The sequence below is a fragment of the Tachyglossus aculeatus genome, chromosome 6 (genome assembly GCF_015852505.1).
Source record: "Tachyglossus aculeatus isolate mTacAcu1 chromosome 6, mTacAcu1.pri, whole genome shotgun sequence".
NCBI lineage: Eukaryota > Metazoa > Chordata > Mammalia > Monotremata > Tachyglossidae > Tachyglossus > Tachyglossus aculeatus.
In genome coordinates, this window is record NC_052071.1 from 32,219,174 (window position 1) to 32,241,793 (window position 22,620).

Below are 22,620 nucleotides of genomic sequence, written 5' to 3' on the forward strand. Positions count from 1 at the left end.
GCGCTGGGGAGGTTACAAGGTGATCAAGTTGTCTCGGGGGGCTCACAGTCTTAATCCCCATTTTACAGATGAGGGAACTGAGGCACAGAGAAGTTAAGTGACTTGCCCAAAGTCACACAGCTGACAAGTGGCAGAGCCGGGATTTGAACCCCTGACCTCTGACTCCAAAGCCCGGGCTCTTTCCACTGAGCCACGCTGCTTGATTGATTGATTGATCTGCAAAATGGGGATTAAGACTGTGAGCCCCCCGTGGGACAACCTGATCATCTTGTAACCTCCCCAATCAATCAATCAATTGCATTTATTGAGCGCTTACCGCGTTCAGAGCACTGTACTAAGCGCTTGGGAAGTCCAAGTTGGCAACGTATAGAGACGGGCCCTACCCAACAGTGGGCTCAGAGTCTAGAAAGGGGAGACAGAGAACAAAACCAAACATATTAACAAAATAAAATAAATAGAATAGATATGTACAAGAAAAATAGATAAATAACAGTGCTTTGCACATAGTAAGCGCTCAATAAATGCCATTATTATTATTATATTAACAAAATAAACTAAATAGAATAGATATGTACAAGTAAAATAAATAACAGTGCTTTGCACATAGTAAGCACTTAATAAATGCCATTATTATTATTATTATATTAACAAAATAAAATAAATAGAATAGATATGTACAAGTACAATAAATAAATAACAGTGCTTTGCACATAGTAAGCACTTAATAAATGCCATTATTATTATTATATTAACAAAATAAAATAAATAGAATAGATATGTACAAGTACAATAAATAAATAACAGTGCTTTGCACATAGTAAGCACTTAATAAATGCCATTATTATTATTATTATTATTATTTATTCATTCAATCGTATTTATTAAGCGCTTACTGTGTGCAGAGCACTGTACTAAGCGCTTGGGAAGTACAAGTTGGCAACATACAGAAACGGTCCCTAACCAACAGTGGGCTCATAGTCTAGAAGGGGGAAAGCACTTACCATGTGCAAAGCACTGTTCCAAGCGCTGGGGAGGCCACAAGGTGACCAGGTGTTATATTATATATTATTATTATTATTATTATATTAACAAAATAAAATAAATAGAATAGATATGTACAAGTACAATAAATAAATAACAGTGCTTTGCACATAGTAAGCACTTAATAAATGCCATTATTATATATATAATATTATAATCATATTATATAATATATTATATAATCATACTATATAATTATATATTATATTTAATAATTTTAAAATTAACAAAATAAAATAAATAGAATAGATATGTACAAGTCAAATAAACAAATAACAGTGCTTTGCACATAGTAAGCACTTAATAAATGCCATTCTTATATCATAATCATATTATATAATATATTATTAATTAATATATGTTAATATATTTATATAATATATTATATATTGTATGCATTAATAATAATAATTACTATTATATATACAAAATAAAATAGAATAGATATGTACAAGCCAAGTAAATAACAGTGCTTTGCACATAGTAAGCACTTAATAAATGCCATTAATATATTATAACATTATAATCATATCATAGAATATATTATATTATTGTATTATTATATTATATATTATATGTTATAATTCTAATATTATTTATTTTATTTTGTTAGTATGTTCGGTTTTGTTCTCTGTCTCCCCCTTTTAGACTGTGAGCCCACTGTTGGGTAGGGACTGTCTCTATAGGTTGCCAATTTGTACTTCCCAAGCGCTTAGTACAGTGCTCTGCACATAGTAAGCGCTCAATAAATACGATTGATGATGCTGATGATATGTACAAGCCAAATGAATAAATAACAGTGCTTCGCACATAGTAAGCACTTAATAAATGCCATTATTATATTATAACATTATAATCATATCATAGAATATATTATATTATATAATCATATTATATATTATATATTATAATTATAATATTAACAAAATAAAATAAATAGAATAGATATGTACAAGTCAAATAAATAAATAACGGTGCTTTGCACATAGTAAGCGCTTACTAAATGCCATCATTATTGTTATTATTGTCACCCAGTGAGCGCTCAATAAATACGACTGAATGAATGAATGCCGGCAGGGCGCTCCGGCCCTCGCGGTGGGGGGGGGGGGGGGGGGGGGGGCGGTCTTCCTCGCTCCCCATTGGTCCCAGGGCCTTTCTCTCCTCCACCCTATTGGTCCTTTTCAAATTCCAGCGCCAGTCGGCGCCAGCCAATGGGCGCAGAGGGCACGCCCCGCCCGCCGGAGGCGCACCTCCTCCCCCGCCGGGTGGGCTTCCGCGCAGGCGCCGGGGCGGGGCGGCTGCGGGGCGCATGCGCCGGCCGACGCTCGGGCCGTGGCTACCGTAGTGGGCCTGGGGCGAGTGGGCGAGCGCTAGCCCCCCCAGGCCTGCTCCTCCACCGGGCCGGGGCCGGGGCCGGGGCCGGGGCGCGTAGCATGGGGGGCCGGGGCCGGGGCTGCGGCTGGGGCTGCCCGGCCCGCTGCCCAGCCTGGAGCCGGGACCACAGCAGCGGCACTAGCAGCAGCAGCAGCAGCATGGTCCCCGGGGCCGCCGCCGCGTAGAGCCTGTCCTTGCCCAGCTCCGTCCCTCCTTCCCTCCGCCCGCCCGCCCGTCCGTCCGTCGATGGCTCAGGAGAAAATGGAGCTGGACCTGGAGGGTCCGAGCGGCCCGGCCGCGGCCCCCGCCGACGGGGGCGGCCTCCGCAGATCCAACAGCGCCCCGCTCATCCACGGACTCAGGTCAGACCGGGCCTTCCCTCCCTCCCTCCTTCCTTCCCTCCCTCCCTCCTTCCCTCCTTCCCTCCCTCCTTCCCTCCCTCCCTCCCTCCTTCCCTCCTTCCTTCCCTCCCTCCCTCCCTCCTTCCCTCCTTCCCTCCCTCCCTCCTTCCCTCCCTCCCTCCTTCCCTCCCTCCCTCCCTCCTTCCTTCCCTCCCTCCTTCCTTCCTTCCCTCCCTCCTTCCCTCCCTCCCTCCTTCCCTCCTTCCCTCCCTCCTTCCTTCCCTCCTTCCCTCCTTCCCTCCCTCCTTCCCTCCCTCCCTCCCTCCTTCCCTCCCTCCTTCCCTCCCTCCCTCCTTCCCTCCCTCCTTCCTTCCCTCCCTCCTTCCTTCCCTCCCTCCTTCCCTCCTTCCCTCCCTCCTTCCTTCCCTCCTTCCCTCCTTCTCTCCCTCCCTCCCTCCTTCCTTCCTTCCCTCCCTCCCTCCTTCCTTCCCTCCCTCCTTCCTTCCCTCCCTCCCTCCCTCCTTCCCTCCCTCCCTCCTTCCCTCCTTCCCTCCCTCCTTCCTTCCCTCCCTCCTTCCCTCCCTCCCTCCCTCCTTCCCTCCCTCCTTCCCTCCTTCCTTCCTTCCCTCCTTCCTTCCTTCCCTCCTCCCTCCCTCCTTCCTTCCTTCCCTCCCTCCTTCCTTCCGTCCTTCCCTCCCTCCTTCCGTCCTTCCCTCCCTCCCTCCCTATGGTATGTTTGGTTCTGTTCTCTGTCTCCCCCTTATAGACTGTGAGCTCACTGTTGGGTAGGGTCTGTCTCTATGTGTTGCCAATTTGTACTTCCCAAGCGCTTAGTTCAGTGCTCTGCACATAGTAAGCGCTCAATAAATACGATTGATTGATTGATTGATTCCCTCCCTCCCTCCCTCCCTCCTTCCTTCCCTCCCTCCTTCCCTCCCTCCCTCCTTCCCTCATTCATTCCATCGCATTATCGAGGCCTTCCCAGACTGGGCTCCCTCCTTCCTCTCCTCCTCCTCCTTTCATTCATTCAGTCGTATTTATTGAGCGCTGACTGTGTGCAGAGCACTGGGCTAAGCGCTTGGGAAGTCCAAGTTGGCAACATCGAGAGACGGTCCCTACCCAACAATCAATCAATCGTATTTATTGAGCGCCTGCTGTGTGCAGAGCACTGGGCTAAGCGCTTGGGAAGTCCAAGTTGGCAACATAGACGGTCCCTACCCAACAATCAATCAATCAATCGTATTTATTGAGCGCTTACTGTGTGCGGAGCACTGGACTAAGCGCTTGGGAAGTACAAGTTGGCAACATCTAGAGACAGTCCGTACCCAACATTGGGCTCACAGTCCAAAAGGGGGAGACAGAACAAAACCAAACATACTAACAAAATCATCATCATCATCATCAATCGGATTTATTGAGCGCTTACTATGTGCAGAGCACTGTACTAAGCGCTTGGGAAGTACAAATTGGCAACATAATTTCATATTGGCAACATAATAATCAATCGTATTTATTGAGCGCTGACTGTGTGCAGAGCACTGTACTAAGCGCTTGGGAAGTACAAGCTGGCAACATATAGAGGTAGTCCCTACCCAATAGTGGGCTCACAGTCTAGAAGGGGGAGACAGAGAACAAAACCAAACATACTAACAAAATAAAATCAATAGAATAGATAGGTACAAGTGAAATAAATAGAGTAATAAATATGTACAAACATATATGCAGGTGCTGAGGGGAAGGGAAGGAGGTAAGATGCGGGGGATGGAGAGGGGGAGGAGGGGGAGAGGAAGGAAGGGGCTCAGTCTGGGCAGGCCTCCTGGAGGAGGTGAGCTCTCAGTAGGGCCTTGAAGGGAGGAAGAGAGCGAGCTTGGCGGATGGGCAGAGGGAGGGCATTCTTTTAGACTGTGAGCCCACTGTTGGGTAGGGAGTGTCTCTATGTGTTGCCAATTTGTACTTCCCAAGCGCTTAGTACAGTGCTCTGCACATAGTAAGCGCTCAATAAATACGATTGATGATGATGATTCCAGGGCCGGGGGTTGATGGCTGAGTAGGTGCGAATGAGGTTAATGTAACTTGGTGATAACAAGGGCCTTTTTCCCGGGGTTGGGGGGGGGAGAGTCAGTCAGGACCGGACCGGGAAGGGGGGTTGGGGGGCACCTTAAGGGGGGGGGGGGGAAGCAGGGGGCGTCTATGGGGGAGCTCTGAGGAGGGGAGCCTTTCGGGAGCAGCGGGGGCCACGAGGTGTGATGGAGGGCGGGCGGGCCTCTCGGGAACGGAGTCCCGGGAGAATAGGTATGTACACGTAAAATAAATAAATAGAGTAATAAATATGTATATATTTATTATATACATACATATTATATACATACATTGTAAATATATCTCGGCCTCAAGGCTGTCCATCCCCTCGCCCCCTCCTACCTCCCCTCCCTTCTGTCCTTCTCCAGCCCAGCCCGCACCCTCCGCTCCTCTGCCACCGCTAATCTCCTCACTGGGCCTCGTTCTCACCTGTCATCATCATCAATCGTATTTATTGAGCGCTTACTGTGTGCAGAGCACTGTACTAAGTGCTTGGGAAGTACAAATTGGCAACATATAGAGACAGCCCCTACCCGTCGACCCCCGGCCCACATCCTCCCCCTGGCCTGGAATCAATCCATCAATCAATCGTATTTATTGAGCGCTTGCTGTGTGCAGGGCACTGTACTAAGTGCTTGGGAAGTCCAAGTCGGCAACATATAGAGGCGGTCCCTACCCAACAGTGGGCTCACAGTCTAGAAGGGGGAGACAGAGAGCAAAACATATTAACAAAATAAAATAAATAGAATTGATATGTACAAGTAAAATAGAGTAATGAATACGTACAAATATATATACACATATATACAGGTGCTGTGGGGAGGGGAAGGAGGTAAGGCGGGGGGGATGGAGAGGGGAATCAATCGTATTTATTGAGCGCTTACTGTGGGCAGAGCACTGTGCTAAGCGCTTGGGAAGTACAAGTTGGCAACATAGACAGTCCCTACCCAACAGTGGGCTCACAGTCTAAAAGGGGGAGACAGAACAAAACCAAACATACTAACAAAATAAAATAAACAGAATAGATATGCACAAGCAAAAAACAGTAATAAATATGTACAAACGTATATACATATATACAGGTACCTCCTCACTGGGCCTCATTCTCACCTGTCCCGCCATCGACCCCCGGCCCGCGTCCTCCCCCTGGCCTGGAATGCCCTCCCTCCGCACATCAATCAATCAGTCAATCGTATTGAGCGCTTACTGTGTGCAGAGCACTGTACTAAGCGCTTGGGAAGTACAAATTGGCAACACATAGAGACAGTCCCTACCCAACAGTGGGCTCACAGTCTAGAAGGGGGAGACAGAGAACAAAACTCAAACCTATTAACAAAATAAAATGAATAGATATGTACAAGTAAAATAAATAGAATAATAAATACGTACAAACATATATACAGGTGCTGTGGGGAGGGGAAGGAGGTAAGGCGGGGGGGATGGAGAAGGGAAGGACTTCTAGACTGTGAGCCCACTGTTGGGTAGGGACTGTCTCTATATGTTGCCAACTTGGGCTTCCCAAGCGCTTAGTACAGTGCTCTGCACACAGTAAGCGCTCAGTAAATACGATTGATTGAGGGGGCTCAGTGTGGGAAGGCCTCCTGGAGGAGGTGAGCTCTCAGTAGGGCTTTGAAGGGAGGAAGAGAGCTAGCTTGGTGGATGTGGGGAGGGAGGGCATTCCAGGCCAGGGGGAGGATGTGGGACAAGTGACAACGAGGCACGGTGAGGAGATTTCCGCCAAACTCGCTCTCTTCCTCCCTTCAAAGCCCTACTGAGAGCTCCCCTCCTCCAGGAGGCCTTCCCAGACTGCGCCCCCTCCTTCCTCTCCCCCTCCTCATTCCCCCCGCCCTACTTCATTCCCCTCCCCACAGCACTTGTATATATGTTTGTACAGATTTTTCACCCTATTTTATTTGCACATATTTACTATTCTGTTTATTTTGTTAATGATGTGCATCTAGCTTTACTTCTGTTTATTCTAATGACTTGACACCTGTCCACATGTTTTGTTTTGTTGTCTGCCCGTTGTTGGGTAGAGACCGTCTCTAGATGTTGCCAACTTGTACTTCCCAAGCGCCTAGTACAGTGCTCTGCACACAGTAGGCGCTCAATAAATACAATTGAATGAATGATGCCGGCCCCAAATCCTTGGCTGGGCAGCCCCTGGGGCACTGCCCTGCACGCCCCCCACCCCTGGACCCCCAGCACCCGCCCTAACTCACCCCCTCCCCGAGCCCTGCTTTGGATGCCCATTTGTCTTGTAACATTAGGAAAAATAGCAACAACAACAACGGGACCGTCTCTGTTGCCGACTTGTACTTCCCAAGCGCTTAGTACAGTGCTCTGCACACCGTAAGCGCTCAATAAATAGAGAAGCAGCGTGGCTCAATGGAAAGAGCCCGGGCTTTGGAGTCAGAGGTCATGGGTTCAGAATAATTGTCAGCTGGGTGACTTTGGCCAAGTCACTTAACTTCTCTGGGCCTCAGTTTCCTCATCTGTAAAATGGGGATGAAGACTGTGAGCCCCCCGTGGGACAACCTGAGCACCTTGTATCCTCCTCAGCGCCTAGAACGGTGCTTTACACATAGTAAGTGCTTAATAAATGCCATTATTAGCTTCAGCGCTTAGAACAGTGCTTTGCACATAGTAAGCGCTTAACAATTACCATCATTATTATTAATAAATACGATTTAATGAATGAATGTTGCCAACTTGTACTTCCCAATTGCTTAGTACAGTCCTCTGCACACAGTAAGTGCTCAATAAATACGATTGAATGAATGAATGTTGCCGACCTGTACTTCCCAAGCGCTTAGTACAGTGCTCTGCACACAGTAAACGCTCGATAAATACGACTGAATGAATGAACAAAAAAAATGCCCTGCACATTAGAGTAAGGGTGGTTGACCTCCTGAGGCATTTTTTGGCCTCTCAAGCTGCCTTAAATGTACATCATTTAACCCTAGGGAAAAAAATAAATTGTGATGGAGTTGTAAACGTGATAGGAGCAACGATGGTTCGAAAAGACTCGGGAAATTATAATAGTAATTATGGTATTAAGCACTTACTATATGCCAGGCACTGTACTAATTGCTGAGGTGCATACTGTGTTTAATGGCTGTATTGTACATTCATCATCAATCGTATTTATTGAGCGCTTACTGTGCAGAGCACTGTACTAAGCATTCCAAGTGCGTAGTACAGCGCTGTGCACACAGTAATAATAATAATAATAATGATGGCATTTAAGCGCTTACTATATGCGAAGCACTGTTCTAAGCGCTGGGGAGGATACAAAGTGATCATGTTGTCCCACGTGGGGCTCACAGTCTTAATTCCCATTTTACAGATGAGGGAACTGAGGCTGAGAGAAATTGACTTGCCCAAGGTCACACAGCAGACATGTGGGGGAGCTGGGATTTGAACCCATGACCTCTGACTCCCAAGCCCGTGCTCTTTCCACTGAGCCACGCTGCTTCTCGTAAGCGTTCAAGAAATACGGTTGATTGAATGAATGAATGCAACAAATCTCTATCCCACTTGGGGCTCACGGTCGCAATCCCCATTTTACAGATGAGGTAACTGAGGCACAGAGAACTTAAGTGACTTGCCCAAGGTCACACGGCAGGCAAGGGGCAGAGCCGGGATCCGAATCCATGACTTTCTGACGCCCAGGCCTGTGCAATGTCCACTATGCCGTGCTGCTTCCCAGCATGTCGCTTCAAATGTTAGTGGGAGTTGGAATAATGTTGTTCTATTGTACTCTTCCAAGCACTTAACACAGTGCTGTGCACACAGTAAGCGCTCAATAAAGACAATTATATTGAATGAGTACTGTCTGGGCTCTCTGGAGTGTGGAGGGCAGTCAGTGAGGGAGAGGCGGGGTTAAAGGAAAGAAAATTAGGCTGAGAAGAATCAACTGGGGGACTCAGTGGGTTTTTCCCATTTTGAGTAGATAGAAATGCAAAGTTTGGTGGGTTTATTCTAGTAAATAGTCATTTGGTGAAGCCTTGAGGAACTGGGATCAGCCAAAAATGTCCAAAGCACAGGGTGGAACAAATGGAAAAGAAAAAATATCAATTGAGTAGAACATTTATATTAAGATTTAACTCTACAGATCCATTTAGCCAAGCGAAAACGATTTGCCATTCCTGAAACAAAGTAAATTGATAACTCCAGGGAAAAAATCTGTTTGGCATTTAACGTTTGCCTTTCAAAGGTTAAATCGGAGCGGTCTTGGGCCTTGAATTGTTTAGTTACTGCAAGTGAAATCTGTCTCCTATAATTGTATCGATCTGTGAAATTGGCAGAGTCATTAAATTGATCGGATTTTTTTTCCTAAGCCTCTACTGCTTCCTCAAACCATATTCTCTCTGAGTGTTAGGTAACAAAGTGACCATAAAGCAGTTGACCTTAAAGAGGTTGACACTGTGCTGACATGTCTAATTGAAGAGACTTAATAATATTGTACCTTTTTTTCTTCCAGTGATAATTCACAGGTTTTTCAACCATATGTATTAAGAACCCGGAGGAACAGCACAACAGTTATGAACCGTCACAGCCTGGTAACCTATAACCTACCTTTTTCACAATCATTTTCGGTCAGAACCAAGAAGTCTAGGGAAAGCCATCCAATTTTAAGGAAAAAACTCAACTGATATGTTTATAGTTTTTCATGTAATTGGCCTGCTGAAACTAGTTGGTCATCTGCTGCCGATAGGTGCAAAAACGAGTCTTGATTTCATGTACAATGCGAGTACAGTAATCTGCACGCAGCAAGTGCTCAGGTACCATCAATTATCGTATTTTCTTATTTGCTATACATTTTAATATCTGCTTACTTATTTATCACTCTTTGCATTATTGCTGTGAGGTACATATTTATTTATTTCAGTTTCTGTCTGAATATCTGTGTTGAGTTAGGTGAGAATGGAAAATCACTTCAACAGTGGTGGAGCTTGTGTTAGTTCCTTACTTTAGTTTGGAAGATGGCTATTTGTTCCTTACTTTAGTTTGGAAGATGGCTATTTTTCCAAAATAAAAATCCTTTCAGAAGATAGGATGTGGTTTTATTCACTTGGTGATCTTACTAAGCTTACTTATTTTTATATCCTATCCCATCACAGCCATTCCTCAAATACTGATGTAGTTTGGTTTATAGTAGTAGAGATAAAACAATGGGTTGAATAATAGGTTACTGCCTCATGCATTTGTTTTTTTTAAAAGTCATTTTCAGATGTCGTATTTCCTTTGTGCTTTTAGTTTTGTTATTCCAGCAAAGGTTTTTCCTTGCCTGGTTGTTGGGGTTTTTTAAGGAAATGAATACCAGTTTGCAGCCATGTGACTCTCTCCCATGGTTTTTCAGAGTGATTTATGTTAAGTGCTTAATTGGATTTCATAGAGTCTCATTAGGTGCAAGTTCCTGAAATGTGCAGTATAAGGTTTTGTGGAGAGTAGGTTAGCTATTGTCCCTATTGAGGAGTGGCTAGAAGAAAGGTAAGACTGTGAGCCCCATATGGGGCAGGGACTGTGTCCGATGGATTATTTTGTATCTCCCCCAGCACTTAGCACAGTGCATGGCTCATAGTAAGCACTTAATAATATCTGTAGTATTTAAGCGCTAACTATGTGTCAAGCACTTTACTCAGTGCTGGAGTAGATACAAGACAACCTGATCAACACAGCCCCCTCCCGTATGGGTGCACAGTCTTAAAGGGGAGGCAGAATGGGCACTTAATACTCATTTTACAGATGAGGAAACTGAGGCACAGGGAAGTAAAGTGACTTGCCCAGGGTCATAGCAGGTGAGTGGCAGGGACTGGATTAGAACCCAGGTCTGTTGATTTATAGGCTCAAGCTCTTTCTGCCATGCCACATTTAATTATTATCCTAATCAGTGGTATTTTTTGAGTGCTTACTCTGTGCAGAACACTTGTACTGGGTTCTTGGGAGAGTACAAGAGTTGTTAGACACTTGTTGTTATTATTGTTATTCCCTGCCCACAGTGAGCTTACAGTCACATTTAACTAATACATAGTTTCCTTTGGTTTCCTAGTCATATCCCTCCTGCTCTTTTCTATTGCCTTATTGTTAACTTTGTTATATTATTTCCTTCCCTCGTGGAAATTTAGGTCTGGCTGGATAAAAGTGTGATTCTGAGCTGGACCCTAGATTTTTGGCCCATGCGGTTTTTACTGTATTTCATTTTCAGCATTCATTCTGGAGTATAAAACATTTTTATTTAGAAAAAGAAGCAGTTCTTTCCCAGCCCATGACTGGGAGTCAGAGGAACTGAGTTATAATCCCTGTTCTGCCACGTGTCTGCTGTGTGATCTTGGGCAAGTCACTTAACTTCACTATGCCTGTCACCTCATCTGTAAAATGGGGATTAAGGCTGAGCCCCACGTGGGACATGGACCATGTCCAACCTGATTAGCCTGTATCTACCACAGTGCCTGGCACATACCCTTAAAAAGACACTTAACACATACTCTTTAAAAAAAAAAAGTTCTGAAAGCTCACTCTAAAGTGGCCAAGTAGAAAGAGCATGGGGCTGAAAATTAAGAGGCTCAGGTTATAGTGACAGCTCTGCTAATGGTCTACTCTGAAAATTTGGGCACTTCACCTAACATTTCTGTGCCTGCATTTCCTCGTTTGTAGACTGGAGCACTCCCTGTCTTTTAGAATGGGAGCCCTAAGGGACTGTCTGATAATTGTCTAATTCAGTGATTAGCACAGTAGTTAGCGCCTAGTAAGAATTTAATAAATATCATTATCACTTCTCTCTGATACTGCCATTAAAGAGGGTACTTACAGTGTCCAGGATGTGGAAGTATTCATCAGACAAGAGAGAAACAGGGCCATAACCTTGTAACTGCGTAAAACGGATCCAGTCCCTGAAAGGAAAAAATTAGGACACATTTTTCTTCCAGAATCTGTGTGAATCTTAATGTCTGTTGCCAACTAGGGTTAATGAAATGTACAGTTTCTTTTATAGCCTTCAGTAATTTTTTTCCTAGATTGTATTCTCCCTTGAAGAGAAATGTGTAGTTAATATTGTCCCCAATCATTTCTATTTATCAATTTTTAAGTAGCTTCTCACTGCACGCAAGTGATGAGCAACTTTTCCAAGACTGGATTACAGTAGCCGACTTTAAAAATCTACCTTTGAGCAGCAGGGATGACTGCCTTAAAGCGTCTCGGGTTAAATCAGGGACTTTGTCTTCCAAAGTAATGTAGACTGGGCAAAGAATGTGTCCAACGTTGCTCAGAAAGTGTCTGGATTTCCAGGGCTGGGATTTGTAGTGAATGTTTTAGGAGTAGTAGTAAATTCCCAGCGTACCTGTTCTAGCCCCAAGTCGAAGATGCAACTGGGTGCAGTGGCATGGTATAGAGCTTGCCTAGAATTTTTTCAGCTGCAACGGGATATGTATTTGGGAAAATTAGTGCCTTACAGTGCTGAAGCAGTGTGGCCTAGTGGATAGAGTATGGGCCTGGGATCAGAAGGACCTGGGTTCCAAGCCTGGCTCTGCCACTTTTCTGTTGTGTGACCTTGGGCAAATCACATAATTTCTCTGTGCATCAGTTACCTCATCTGTAAAATGGGGATCGAGACTGGGAGCCCTGCATGGGTCAGAGACCGTATCCAACCCACTCACCTTGTACCTACCCCAGCACTTAGTAGATGCCTGGCACGTAGTCAGCACTTAACAAATACCACAGTTGTTATTCTAATAGAAATGAATCTCCTGTGGATCTACAGCGGGATGATAGCTCATTGTGAACAGGGAATGTGTCTACCAACTGTTGTAGTGTACTTTCCCAAGGACAGTATAGTAGTATGTGCACAGTAAGTGCTCAATAAATACCAAGGCTGATGATACTCTGAGGTAGAGTAGCAACAGACTTTGCAAATTCCGTATTGTCCCCCCCGTGCGTTACTTTTTAGTTATTTAAAAACAAGTTGTGCATTCCTATGACACCCTTCTAAGGGCATCTGTAAGAACTGAAAAGAGAAATATGAGTAGGTTACTGGATAGAGATTGTAGAACACTTCGGACTGCAGACTGCTGCTTTATGACACAGAAAATAAAGCATGTTTACTTTTTTCTTTTCCCCAGTTGCTGTCATCCTCTCCTATCCGTATTCCTAGTAGTAGACTTCATCAAATCAAAAGAGTAAGTTTCATTTACTACTTCAGGGATTAAAAAAAAAATGAAGACTACTACATTTTCATTTAATTTTAATTTTGCACGATAGCATGCAAAAATAACACCAAGAAGCTCAGGTTGGTTTTTAAAGATGTTCTTCACCTTCCCTGCTAGAAATTTTATTCTCCAGGTTTGCAGCTCATATAGAGAAGCAACGTGGCTCAGTGGAAAGACCTTGGGCTTGGGAGTCAGAGGGCATGGGTTCTAATCCCGCCTCCGCCATTTATCAGCTGTGTGACTTTGGGCAAGTCACTTAACTTGTCTGTGCCTGTTACCTCATCTGGAAAATGGGGATGAAGACTGTGAGCCCCATGTGGGACAACCTGATTACCTTTTATCTCCCCCAGTGCTTAGAGCAGTGCTTGGCACATAGTAAGTGCTTAACAAATAATATCATTCAATATATTATTATAATATAATACATTATAATTATAATAATATATGATATTAATATATACTAATATATACTATTATTATAATATATAATATAATAATTAAATAAAATTATTATAAAATTATTTTTCCTATGGAATTCTCCTTCAGAATTACATAAAATATACCCCAGTCCTGAGTGCAGTCCTTGGACTTAACAAATACCACAATTATTATTATTTAAAAAATTATTATTATAACTTTTCCCAGGTATGTTCAGTTGTTAGATTGTATTTTCTCTGAGTTTGTAGATCAAGCAAGTATGTGCGGTGGGAGGATAGGGTCTCTGTAAGCTTGTCATGGGCAGGGAATGTGTCTACCAACTCCATTGCATTATACTCTCCGAAGGGCTTAGTACAACGCTCCGCACACAGTAAGCGCTCAGATACCACTGATGATTTGTTTTTTGACGTAACTTTTTGTTTGAAAAATCTGCCTGGCAAACCTTATAATAACTGCTAGCAAACATTAGCCTGAATCTTCTGTTGGCAGATAAGATTTAATGTTTTTGGAGCCACAAGCTCTGTCTCTGACACTCCTCCCCACCTTCGGAAGCCTGCCGTCCCCATTACATGTTACTGGGATGGGCATGTTACTCCCCTCCTCAAAAATCTCCTTCCCTTCCCCACAGCACCTGTATATATGTTAGTACGTATTTATTACTCTATTTATTTTACTTGTACATATCTATTCTATTAATTTTTGTTAGTATGTTTGGTTTTGTTCTCTGTCTCCCCCTTTTAGACTGTGAGCCCACTGTTGGGTAGGGACTGTCTCTATATGTTGCCAACTTGGACTTCCCAAGCGCTTAGTACAGTGCTCTGCACACAGTAAGCGCTCAATAAATACGATTGATTGATTGATTGATCAGTATATTTGCCTGGGTGACAGCTAGAACCTCAGAGTTTCCTAGCCCCGAGCCCTTACCGGCCCACCCTGTTGCCACCATGGGAAGGCCTGCAGACAAGCAGGTGGCAGTGAGGAAGAAGCCATGAGCTGTCTGAGTTCCCGAGTAGCTGTTGTGGATTCCCTAGCCAACCAGGAAGAACACAATTTTAGGGCAAAAGTGTCTCTGGAAGAGCCTCATTTTACCTTTTCAGCCTTGCCCTACACAATCACCGTAGCTAATGAGTGAAGAGAACGATGACTCTCGAGACCTCTGAACCTCTGACCTCTGAATGCTATCTCTTCTTAAATGTACCGGAAATTTGATCGCCAACTAAGTCAAGGTAGCGAAACTTAATTATAGAGAAATATTAGATAATGTTCTAACTGCTGACTACCTTTGCAGGAGGAAGGGGTGGATTTGATGAACAGAGAAACTGCACATGAAAGGTGAGTGTTCGATAAGAAGGGGAGATGAGTCTAAAGTGTGTCCTGTCTGGCACTGAGACTTTTTTCTGTTTTAGGGAAGTGCAAACAGCAATGCAGATTAGTCAGTCATGGGAGGAGAGCCTGAGTCTGGTAATTTTTTTGCACGTCATTTAAAGGTGTTCCCTCTTCAGATTTATTTTTAAGTACTGAGCTTCCTAAACTGTTCTGTAGTTCCACTCATTGAGCCATTCACCTACATACTGAACTCTTATCAAAGTGCTGCAGTTTTGCCTCCATTTTTCAAGCAGAAAATATGGTTGCATTATATAAATTGAGGTACTTGGAGCAGGAGTTTTCATTCTAAAAATCTAAATGTTGATTGTTTTTCCAAAAAATATGGCATATGGCTTAGATTCTACAGCTGTGTTAATGCTTCTGTTATATATAGTTAACATTTTCTGTTTTCAGAGTGATAATGACTTTGACAAATCTGACAAATCTTCATCTCCGAAACGAATTGACTTCATTCCAGTCTCTCCAGCCCCGTCACCCACTAGAGGCATAGGAAAGGTAAGAAAAAAGGGTGCTTTATAGAGGAACTTAAGCGAATCCCTGATGACTAATTTAGTTATATATAACTAAAGTTTAGATTAACTAAGATAGGAAGATTCCTTAAAATTTCTTAGGATAAATTGTCTGTCCAGCCGGATGGGGCCATGCACTTCATGTGAGCACTTTTCAAACAATCTTGTTTTATGACATTGCAGACTAAGTAGAATTTTGATAATTGCATTTTAGCTATATGCTTACATTTCTGCAGATGTGAATGTGAAAGAGGGAGACAGAAGACAGACCCCCATAAGGGCTTGAGATTTAGTTTTTAAATGTTCTAGAAATGTTTTAATCAGTACTTTTTTTTCTTCAGCAATGTTTTTCACCTTCCTTACAAATGTTTGTGAGTAGCAATGGGTTACCTCCAAGTCCCATCCCCAGTCCGACAAGACGATTTTCTAAGTAAGTGTATCTACCTTATATGTGACAGAAGAGCCTCGTGTGTTTTGGGTGTTTTTTTACTTGGCCACACAAGACCCTCTTGATTTGAGACAGGCAACCCTTATCTATCAGTGGTATTTACTGAATGCTTATCGCGTAGTGTGGAGGTAGGCTTATTTACAGAGTTGCATTTTTGGTACATGATGGCAGTTTTTTTTAAATGTTCACTATTTGTTTTTTTAAACTACTAGTTCTGTCTTCTGGGAGGGAATAGAAAATGGAGTAAAGTGAATTTTTAGTATAGTCAAGACAACATTCCGGTTTCTTTGTTCTTTTAAAGTTTAGGGTTTCCTCCCCTCCTAATACCACTAAAGCGGAGTGTAATGTATTCCATTTTTCCATTCTGTCCTGTCTCTACATAGTCAGACCTCAGTTATGCAGGTGTTATTTGAATTGCACAGAATTGTTATTCCAGAATACTTAAAATGGGGTCTGAGCTTTTGAGCTGTCCATACTGTTTAGCTGGTAACTTGGAAGTACTTCAAACCTTTCTGATGCCAGTATTTTAACTTTATTTTTTTAGCAGAAGAAGTCAGAGTCCAATCAACTGCATTAGGCCCAGTGTTCTTGGTCCTCTTAAAAGAAAAGGTAGGCAGGACGTTTCTCATGTTATGAATACGAGTTTAGGATCAGCTAGGAATTAGATTTCTTGTCTGAAAATCACACACAAGCCCTAACTGTAGTGCATTTTCATTCCCACTGATCGTTTACTGCTACTGATTGTAAATGCCTTCATTTAGCACTCTTTACTTTTCAGTAGCATTTTTCCTCTACTAACTTCTAATACTTTCTAATTCATTGTAATATTCTTGATAAGCTTAAGAGTGTTATTTTTTAAGCATTCTAATAAAAAAAAGTTTGCAGCTTGTATGTGCTGCAGAAGAGAATCCTGGAATAGGGACCTTCTGAAAGTCTTGAGGGGAACATTCAGCCAAAAGATGCATCTGGCAAATCATTAAACTCAATGGGGAAAGGAAAGGTAGGATCTAAAGGAGACTCTTCAAAATATTGTGTGTGAAATGAATTTTGGAGGGCTCTCATGTAATTTGACCTAATGTGTGTGAAGGAGCTAGTTTTGAAGATTGAAAAACTGAACGGTGACTGGGCGGGGGAAGAGGGGGAGAGAGTGAGATGGGCTGCGTGTCATGAGTTGGTATGCCCGAAAGATCACAGCAGAAAAACTAAACAGCAAAGGAAAAATCCACAAATGAGGAGAGCAGACTCATGCTGTTTACCATAATTATTATTCAAGTGCTTAGTACAGAGTAAATGCTTAAAAAGTACTCAAATTATTGGTTTTATTTTCCGTAGGTTAAGGTGCTTGCTATCTAGAGACAGAAACCTGAGTCCCCAAATGTTCTGCAGAGGAGCAGTTAATTTCATAAGTGTAAATTTCATTTTTAAATGGAATTTTTCCAGAAATGGGTGGATTGCATTTTTGGTTTTGTTCCCCACTGATTTATTTGCCCTAAGCCATTCCAAAAGACACCAGATGGAGGAGCATTTACTTTTATTCCTAAAAAGTTTTTGTAAAGATGAAAATTGAATTGATTCATGTGCGGGTGTCTTCCACTTTGATGAAAATGTTAAGGTTTTGACTTAGTAATGATTGTTGTTGTTTGCTAAGCCCTTACTATGTGCCAAGCACTGTATCAAGTGGTGGAGTAGATTCAAGATAATCAAGTCAGACAGAGTCTGGACACTTGTTCAGTCTCTTCATTTCTCACTAAAGTTTTCTAAATTTTTTATTGTGCAGTCAATCACAGTCTGTCAGGTGTGCACAGGCTATTTGATCACTCCTGAGAAATTTAAAAATTTAGAAATTTTGGTGTTTCCAATAAAGGTACTTCCTTAATAGTGTATTTCTCAACTTTTAAAAATTGCTTAGTAGTGGACTTTGAAGATGTGATTGTACTTCTAAACCACTTTTTTTACTGTCTTGTTTATTTTTATTCATTATTTTCAAACCGTCATTAAATGAATACAAAAAATACCTCAGCCTATACAACCTTTTTCTCAATCCACCCATAGGAGGTACCCAGAGAGTAAAATAAATCTAGCTTCTTTTACTACTCCATTATAGTAAATTGCTACTTCTAATAATAATGAAGTTATTTATTAAGCATATATTGTCAATCAGTAGTATTAATTGAGCCCTTCCTGTGAGCAGAGCACTGTACTAAGTGCTTGGGAAAGTACAATACAATAGATCTGGTAGATGTGAGCCCTCCCCGCAAGAAGCTTAGAGTCTGCAGGGGGAATCAGACATTAAAATAGATTGTGGATATGGGAAATAATAGACTATTGGAGTGTTTACATAAGTGCTGTGGGGCTTGGGTGAGCGGGGTGATAGTCGCCCTACTCAAAAGCAGAGATTTGGGCAGTTGCCATTCAAAAACTGATATTCATGAGGCCACCCCTCAATATAAAGTTGGGCAGCGCCTTCCCATAAGATAGTTGGAAGGCTACCACTCTAAAAATCAATCAATTGATCGTATTTATTGAGTGCTTAGTGTACTAAGTGCTTGGGAGAGTACAATGCAACAGAGTCGGTAGACATGTTCCCTGCCCACAGTGAGCTTACATTCTAGAGAAGGAAGACAGGTGGCTGTCACCCTAAAGCCAGATATTTAGGGAGTAGCATCCCCAAAAGCAGAAATGTAGGTGACCATCCCTCAAAAGAAGAGAGTACGTGCCAGGCACTGTTTTAAACACCGGGGTTGATATAATCAGATTGGACACAACCTCCGACCCATACGAGACTCACAGTCTAAGTGGGAGGGAGAATAGGTATTTTATCCCCATGTCTCAGATGCAGAAACTGAGGTCTGAGTAGGTTGGGACTTTTCCAAAGTCACAAGACATGCAAGTGGCAGAGCTAGGACTAGAGCCCACATCTCCTGACTCTTCATGATGTGCTTTTTTCATTGGGCCACCCTAGATCTATGTACTGTAGATCTCTGACTATTCACAGGTATTTCATCTCAATCAGTTATATTCGAGTGACAACTGTGTGCAGAGCAAGTGCAACAGACTTAATAGACATGATACCTGCCTACAGGGAGTTTACAATCTATATGCTGTAGGCCTCATTCTGCATGATGGAAACCCATTTTCAGCTCTTTATTCTTTTTAGGAGCGTGAATATATCCATAACATGCTACATAAATGAGGAGCCGTCAGGGCTGCCAGCCTTTTAGTTAAGGCTGTGTGGTAGTATATTTCTCTGACATTGAAAAGCACCATAGAAAGATATTTCTCATACCACAAGGCTCAGTTCTATTCTAAGAAGTATATAGTATATTTTAGCCTCAGGCTTACACCTGTTGTTTATAATAACTTTCCTTCTGTTCTAGGTGAAATGGATACTGAAAGTCAGCCAAAGAGACTTTTCCAAGGCACTACCACCATGCTATCTCCTGATATTACACATTTGACAGATCTCAGCTCATGGTAAAAAACAAACAAACAAATGATTTGTAACATATGTGTCTAGGATGGTAGTGGAAAGGGGTAAATGGCCTCAAATCTGGGGCCTGGCCTGACAGAATTTAGGCCCAAACTCAGCTAGCTCAAGACCCAAGTGAGCTCTGGCCTGACTTTCGCTGCAGCTAGCTGGAATTGGTGTCCCAGCAAACCCGTAGGGATTGTTAGGAATGCTCAGTTCTTCTCAGTAATGCCTTCAGTTGATCGACCACTTATTTTTTGTTATACATAAGATCGTTCAGAAGACCATCTGAGGAGTTATGCTGACTTTTACCTCTACAGTCAATACTGAAGATTAATATTGGGGTGGAATTAGGAGTGTAAGAAATTCCTTTTGTAGTCATACCAGCCTTCCTAAGTCTCCTTTCTGGCCTTCCTTGGTTGCCTCTACAATCAATACTGAAGGATTAATATTGGGGTGGAATTAGTAGTGTAAGAAATTACTTTTGTAGTCATACCAGCCTTCCTGAGTCTCCTTTCTGGCCTTCCTTGGTAGCTTAGTGTACTAACTGAGCTATGTAGCACCTGAGCTTCTGACTTCCTGGATGGATAAATGATTGGGAGGGAAGACTTTTTTGTAATTTGCCAAAAGAACTGGTTGGTGAAATGGGACACTTGGGTCTATTATTGTTGACATTTTTACTATATAATGTGTTTAAAGCCTTTGAGCCTCTGGTGTGCCACGCTAACCTAGCTAGAAGGAGCTGATGTTTAAGGGGCTTAGAATGTGGTTGGGAGAAATAGGGAGCAGGCTGGATTTGGGCGTTTTGGGGGTTTTTGGGGGGTTTTTTGGTTTTTTTCTACTGTTCCCATTGCAGGAAACTGGTTGTGAGTTGAGGTGGGAGAGGAAGGGAAACAATAAAATAGAACAAACTGAAGGATGTGGAGGGGAACTGAGGCAGCTGGTACACTATTTACCCAGGCCTAGGGACCCCTCATTTCCTGTGTAGGGTTTTGCCCCTGTCTGGTCCTGTGGTGGATTGAGAAGCAGCGTGGCTCAGTGGAAAGAGCCCAGGCTTTGGAGTCAGAGGTCATGGGTTCGAATCCCGGCTCCGCCACGTCTGCTGCGTGACCTTGGGCAAGTCACTTAACTTCTCTGAGCCTCAGTTACCTCATCTGTAAAATGGGGATTAAGACTGTGAGCCCCACGTGGGACAATTTGATCACCTTGTATCCCCCCCCCCCCCAGCGCTTAGAACAGTGCTCTGCACATAGAAAGCGCTTAACAAATGCTATCATTATTATTGTGGGACTGCTTTTGTTAGCCACTCCCATTCTTGCCACTGAACTGGTTGTCGATGACTCTCCGATTCTTTGGCGGATGTCCGGGAAGCAGTTTGTGGTTAGATTTTTGTTGGTTGGGTTTTATTTATTTGTTTATCTTTTTAATTTCCACAGCCAATATCTTCCAGGTCTTGGGGCTGACTCTGAAAGGTCTATCGTGAGATCGTCCCCTGTGGTAATGGAGGAAGTGTGTAGTCTAGGGTTGACCCTGTGTCACTAAAGTCTGAGAGGCATTTACCTCCTCCTAGAGCAGTGATTCTCAAATGGAATTCTGTGGCAGTACTGTTGTGGCCAACACAACATTTTGTTGGATGCCAAAATGTACCCTACACTTTCTGCCCATCCACCTAGTCTCAGTCTGGTGTTTGGGACCACTCTTTTCCAGTGGTCCAAGTGGGTACAAGCAGGGGGTGAAGAGAAAAGGCAGAGAAACTAGAAATGGAAATAAACACCAAAGGAGAGATGGTGGTCTGTTTCTTGCTTCCCCAGGATCACCGTTTACCTGCCCCTCTTAACCTCACTTCATCCTCCCTTCTAAGTCTCCCGCTTCCCTCATCACAAAACCCCTCAATCTCTTTGGCCCTGCTGTTGGTCCAGTGGACAGAGCACCGTTCTGGGAGTCAGAAGGCCCGATTTCTAGTCTCGGTTCTGCCTCCAGAGACTAAGCCATTAGTGTTGGAGGTTTCTGACGAAAGAAACAACTTAGAGACACTCCGTAAGATGGACCGACCCGGCAGGAATTCTGAAAAATAACTGACTAATGTGGGTGGTCTTTTAGAGCTGAGTCTTTTAGACTGTGAGCCCACTGTTGGGTAGGGACTGTCTCTATATGTTGCCAACTTGCACTTCCCAAGCGCTTAGTACAGTGCTCTGCACACAGTAAGCGCTCAATAAATACGATTGATGATGATGATGATGGTGAAGGCCACAGTGGCTACCAAGGCAACCATCTGCCAGGTCATGGTACTAAGGTACAGCGTCAGCACCATGCTGTGGCCTCTTCAGCTGTAAAAGAGTTCTGCTCATAGAGTATTTTTATAAGCTTTTCACACTCCTCCCCACCTTTTCACTCACTGCACTTGGGGCCCCAGCGAGAACATTATCCAACATTTTTTAGAGTATTTTTTATAAGCTTTTCGCACTCCTCCCCACCTTTTCACTCACTGCACTTGGGGCGAGAACATGCCTGGTAGCAATAAGAGAGTGTACCCAAACCATTATCTAATCAGCTCCTCTGTGCAAGATCTTGGTCCTGAAATCCCAGAAATGAGGCTCATCCATTGTTATTATCAGACCGGATTATTATCGGACCCTTCCTCCAAACTGGCCTGTCTTTCTCCTCACTTTACCCACCTCTTCTCTCTCCCCTCAGGTATAATGCTGCACCTTTCCTCACTCTAGATCTGGGTAAACCTCACAGTAGCTGAGATCCTTTAGCACCTTCAAAATTATCCAGGTTAAAATGTCTATAATGCAAAACTAACTTCCTAATTAAAGTGGTGGCAGCCACTGCTGCACAGAAATTCCCTGGTAGCTGGATTTTAGAAACACTAGCTTAGAGGCTGCTTGTAGCAGAAGCAACCAGGCAGCTTCTACTCTCAAGCATGGTTACTTGACCATTCACCCGGGCAAGTTATCTTTTTGCCAGACGGCAAAAGAGACTTGTGAAAATTTTATTTCAAAGTAGGTGCCCCCCAAATCATTACAGTAAAGTTTTAGTTGTAGGGTGATGGATCTTTTGGACTGTTGTCTTGGCTTTAGTCTGATTTAAATGTTCTGTCTGCAAATATATGTTCTTTTAAATCCTATAGCCATCTCAAGGTAAGGCTTTAATATCTCAAAGCAAGGCTTTAATCTCTCAAGGGATATCTATCTGGCTGGTTATGAGTCCATATAGTAAAATCTCTAGGGACTTTTAGCAGAGACCAAGTGATTGAAATATCAGAGCTATCCTGTTTCTGTGTCTGGTCTAAATTCACCCATCAGACAATTCATTTTCTTTTTTC

At 43.2% G+C, this 22,620-nt stretch overlaps 1 protein-coding gene and 1 non-coding gene across 4 annotated transcripts in view; both read left to right on the forward strand.

Annotated features, from left to right (window-relative positions):
- The first annotated feature begins 2,561 nt into the window (after positions 1–2,561).
- The window catches only part of PABIR2 (PABIR family member 2), a 30,483-nt gene continuing 10,424 nt past the window's right edge, over positions 2,562–22,620 (forward strand). The window contains exons 1-10 of one of the 3 annotated variants that reach the window (XM_038747848.1): positions 2,562–2,777; positions 9,322–9,400; positions 12,956–13,012; positions 14,769–14,812; positions 14,887–14,941; positions 15,260–15,361; positions 15,717–15,805; positions 16,368–16,432; positions 19,201–19,297; positions 20,729–20,913. In XM_038747848.1, coding sequence (XP_038603776.1) covers positions 2,662–2,777; positions 9,322–9,400; positions 12,956–13,012; positions 14,769–14,812; positions 14,887–14,941; positions 15,260–15,361; positions 15,717–15,805; positions 16,368–16,432; positions 19,201–19,297; positions 20,729–20,834 — 810 coding nt within the window. In that variant the 5' untranslated portion in view covers positions 2,562–2,661 and the 3' untranslated portion in view covers positions 20,835–20,913. Of the gene's footprint in view, positions 2,778–9,321; positions 9,401–12,955; positions 13,013–14,768; positions 14,813–14,886; positions 14,942–15,259; positions 15,362–15,716; positions 15,806–16,367; positions 16,433–19,200; positions 19,298–20,728; positions 20,914–22,620 lie in introns of those variants that run through there. The other 2 variants (XM_038747849.1, XM_038747847.1) reach the window with 2 other exon arrangements.
- Positions 18,939–19,079, forward strand: LOC119930312. The gene has a single exon (XR_005451792.1). It is a non-coding gene; the product is annotated as a small nucleolar RNA U109 (small nucleolar RNA).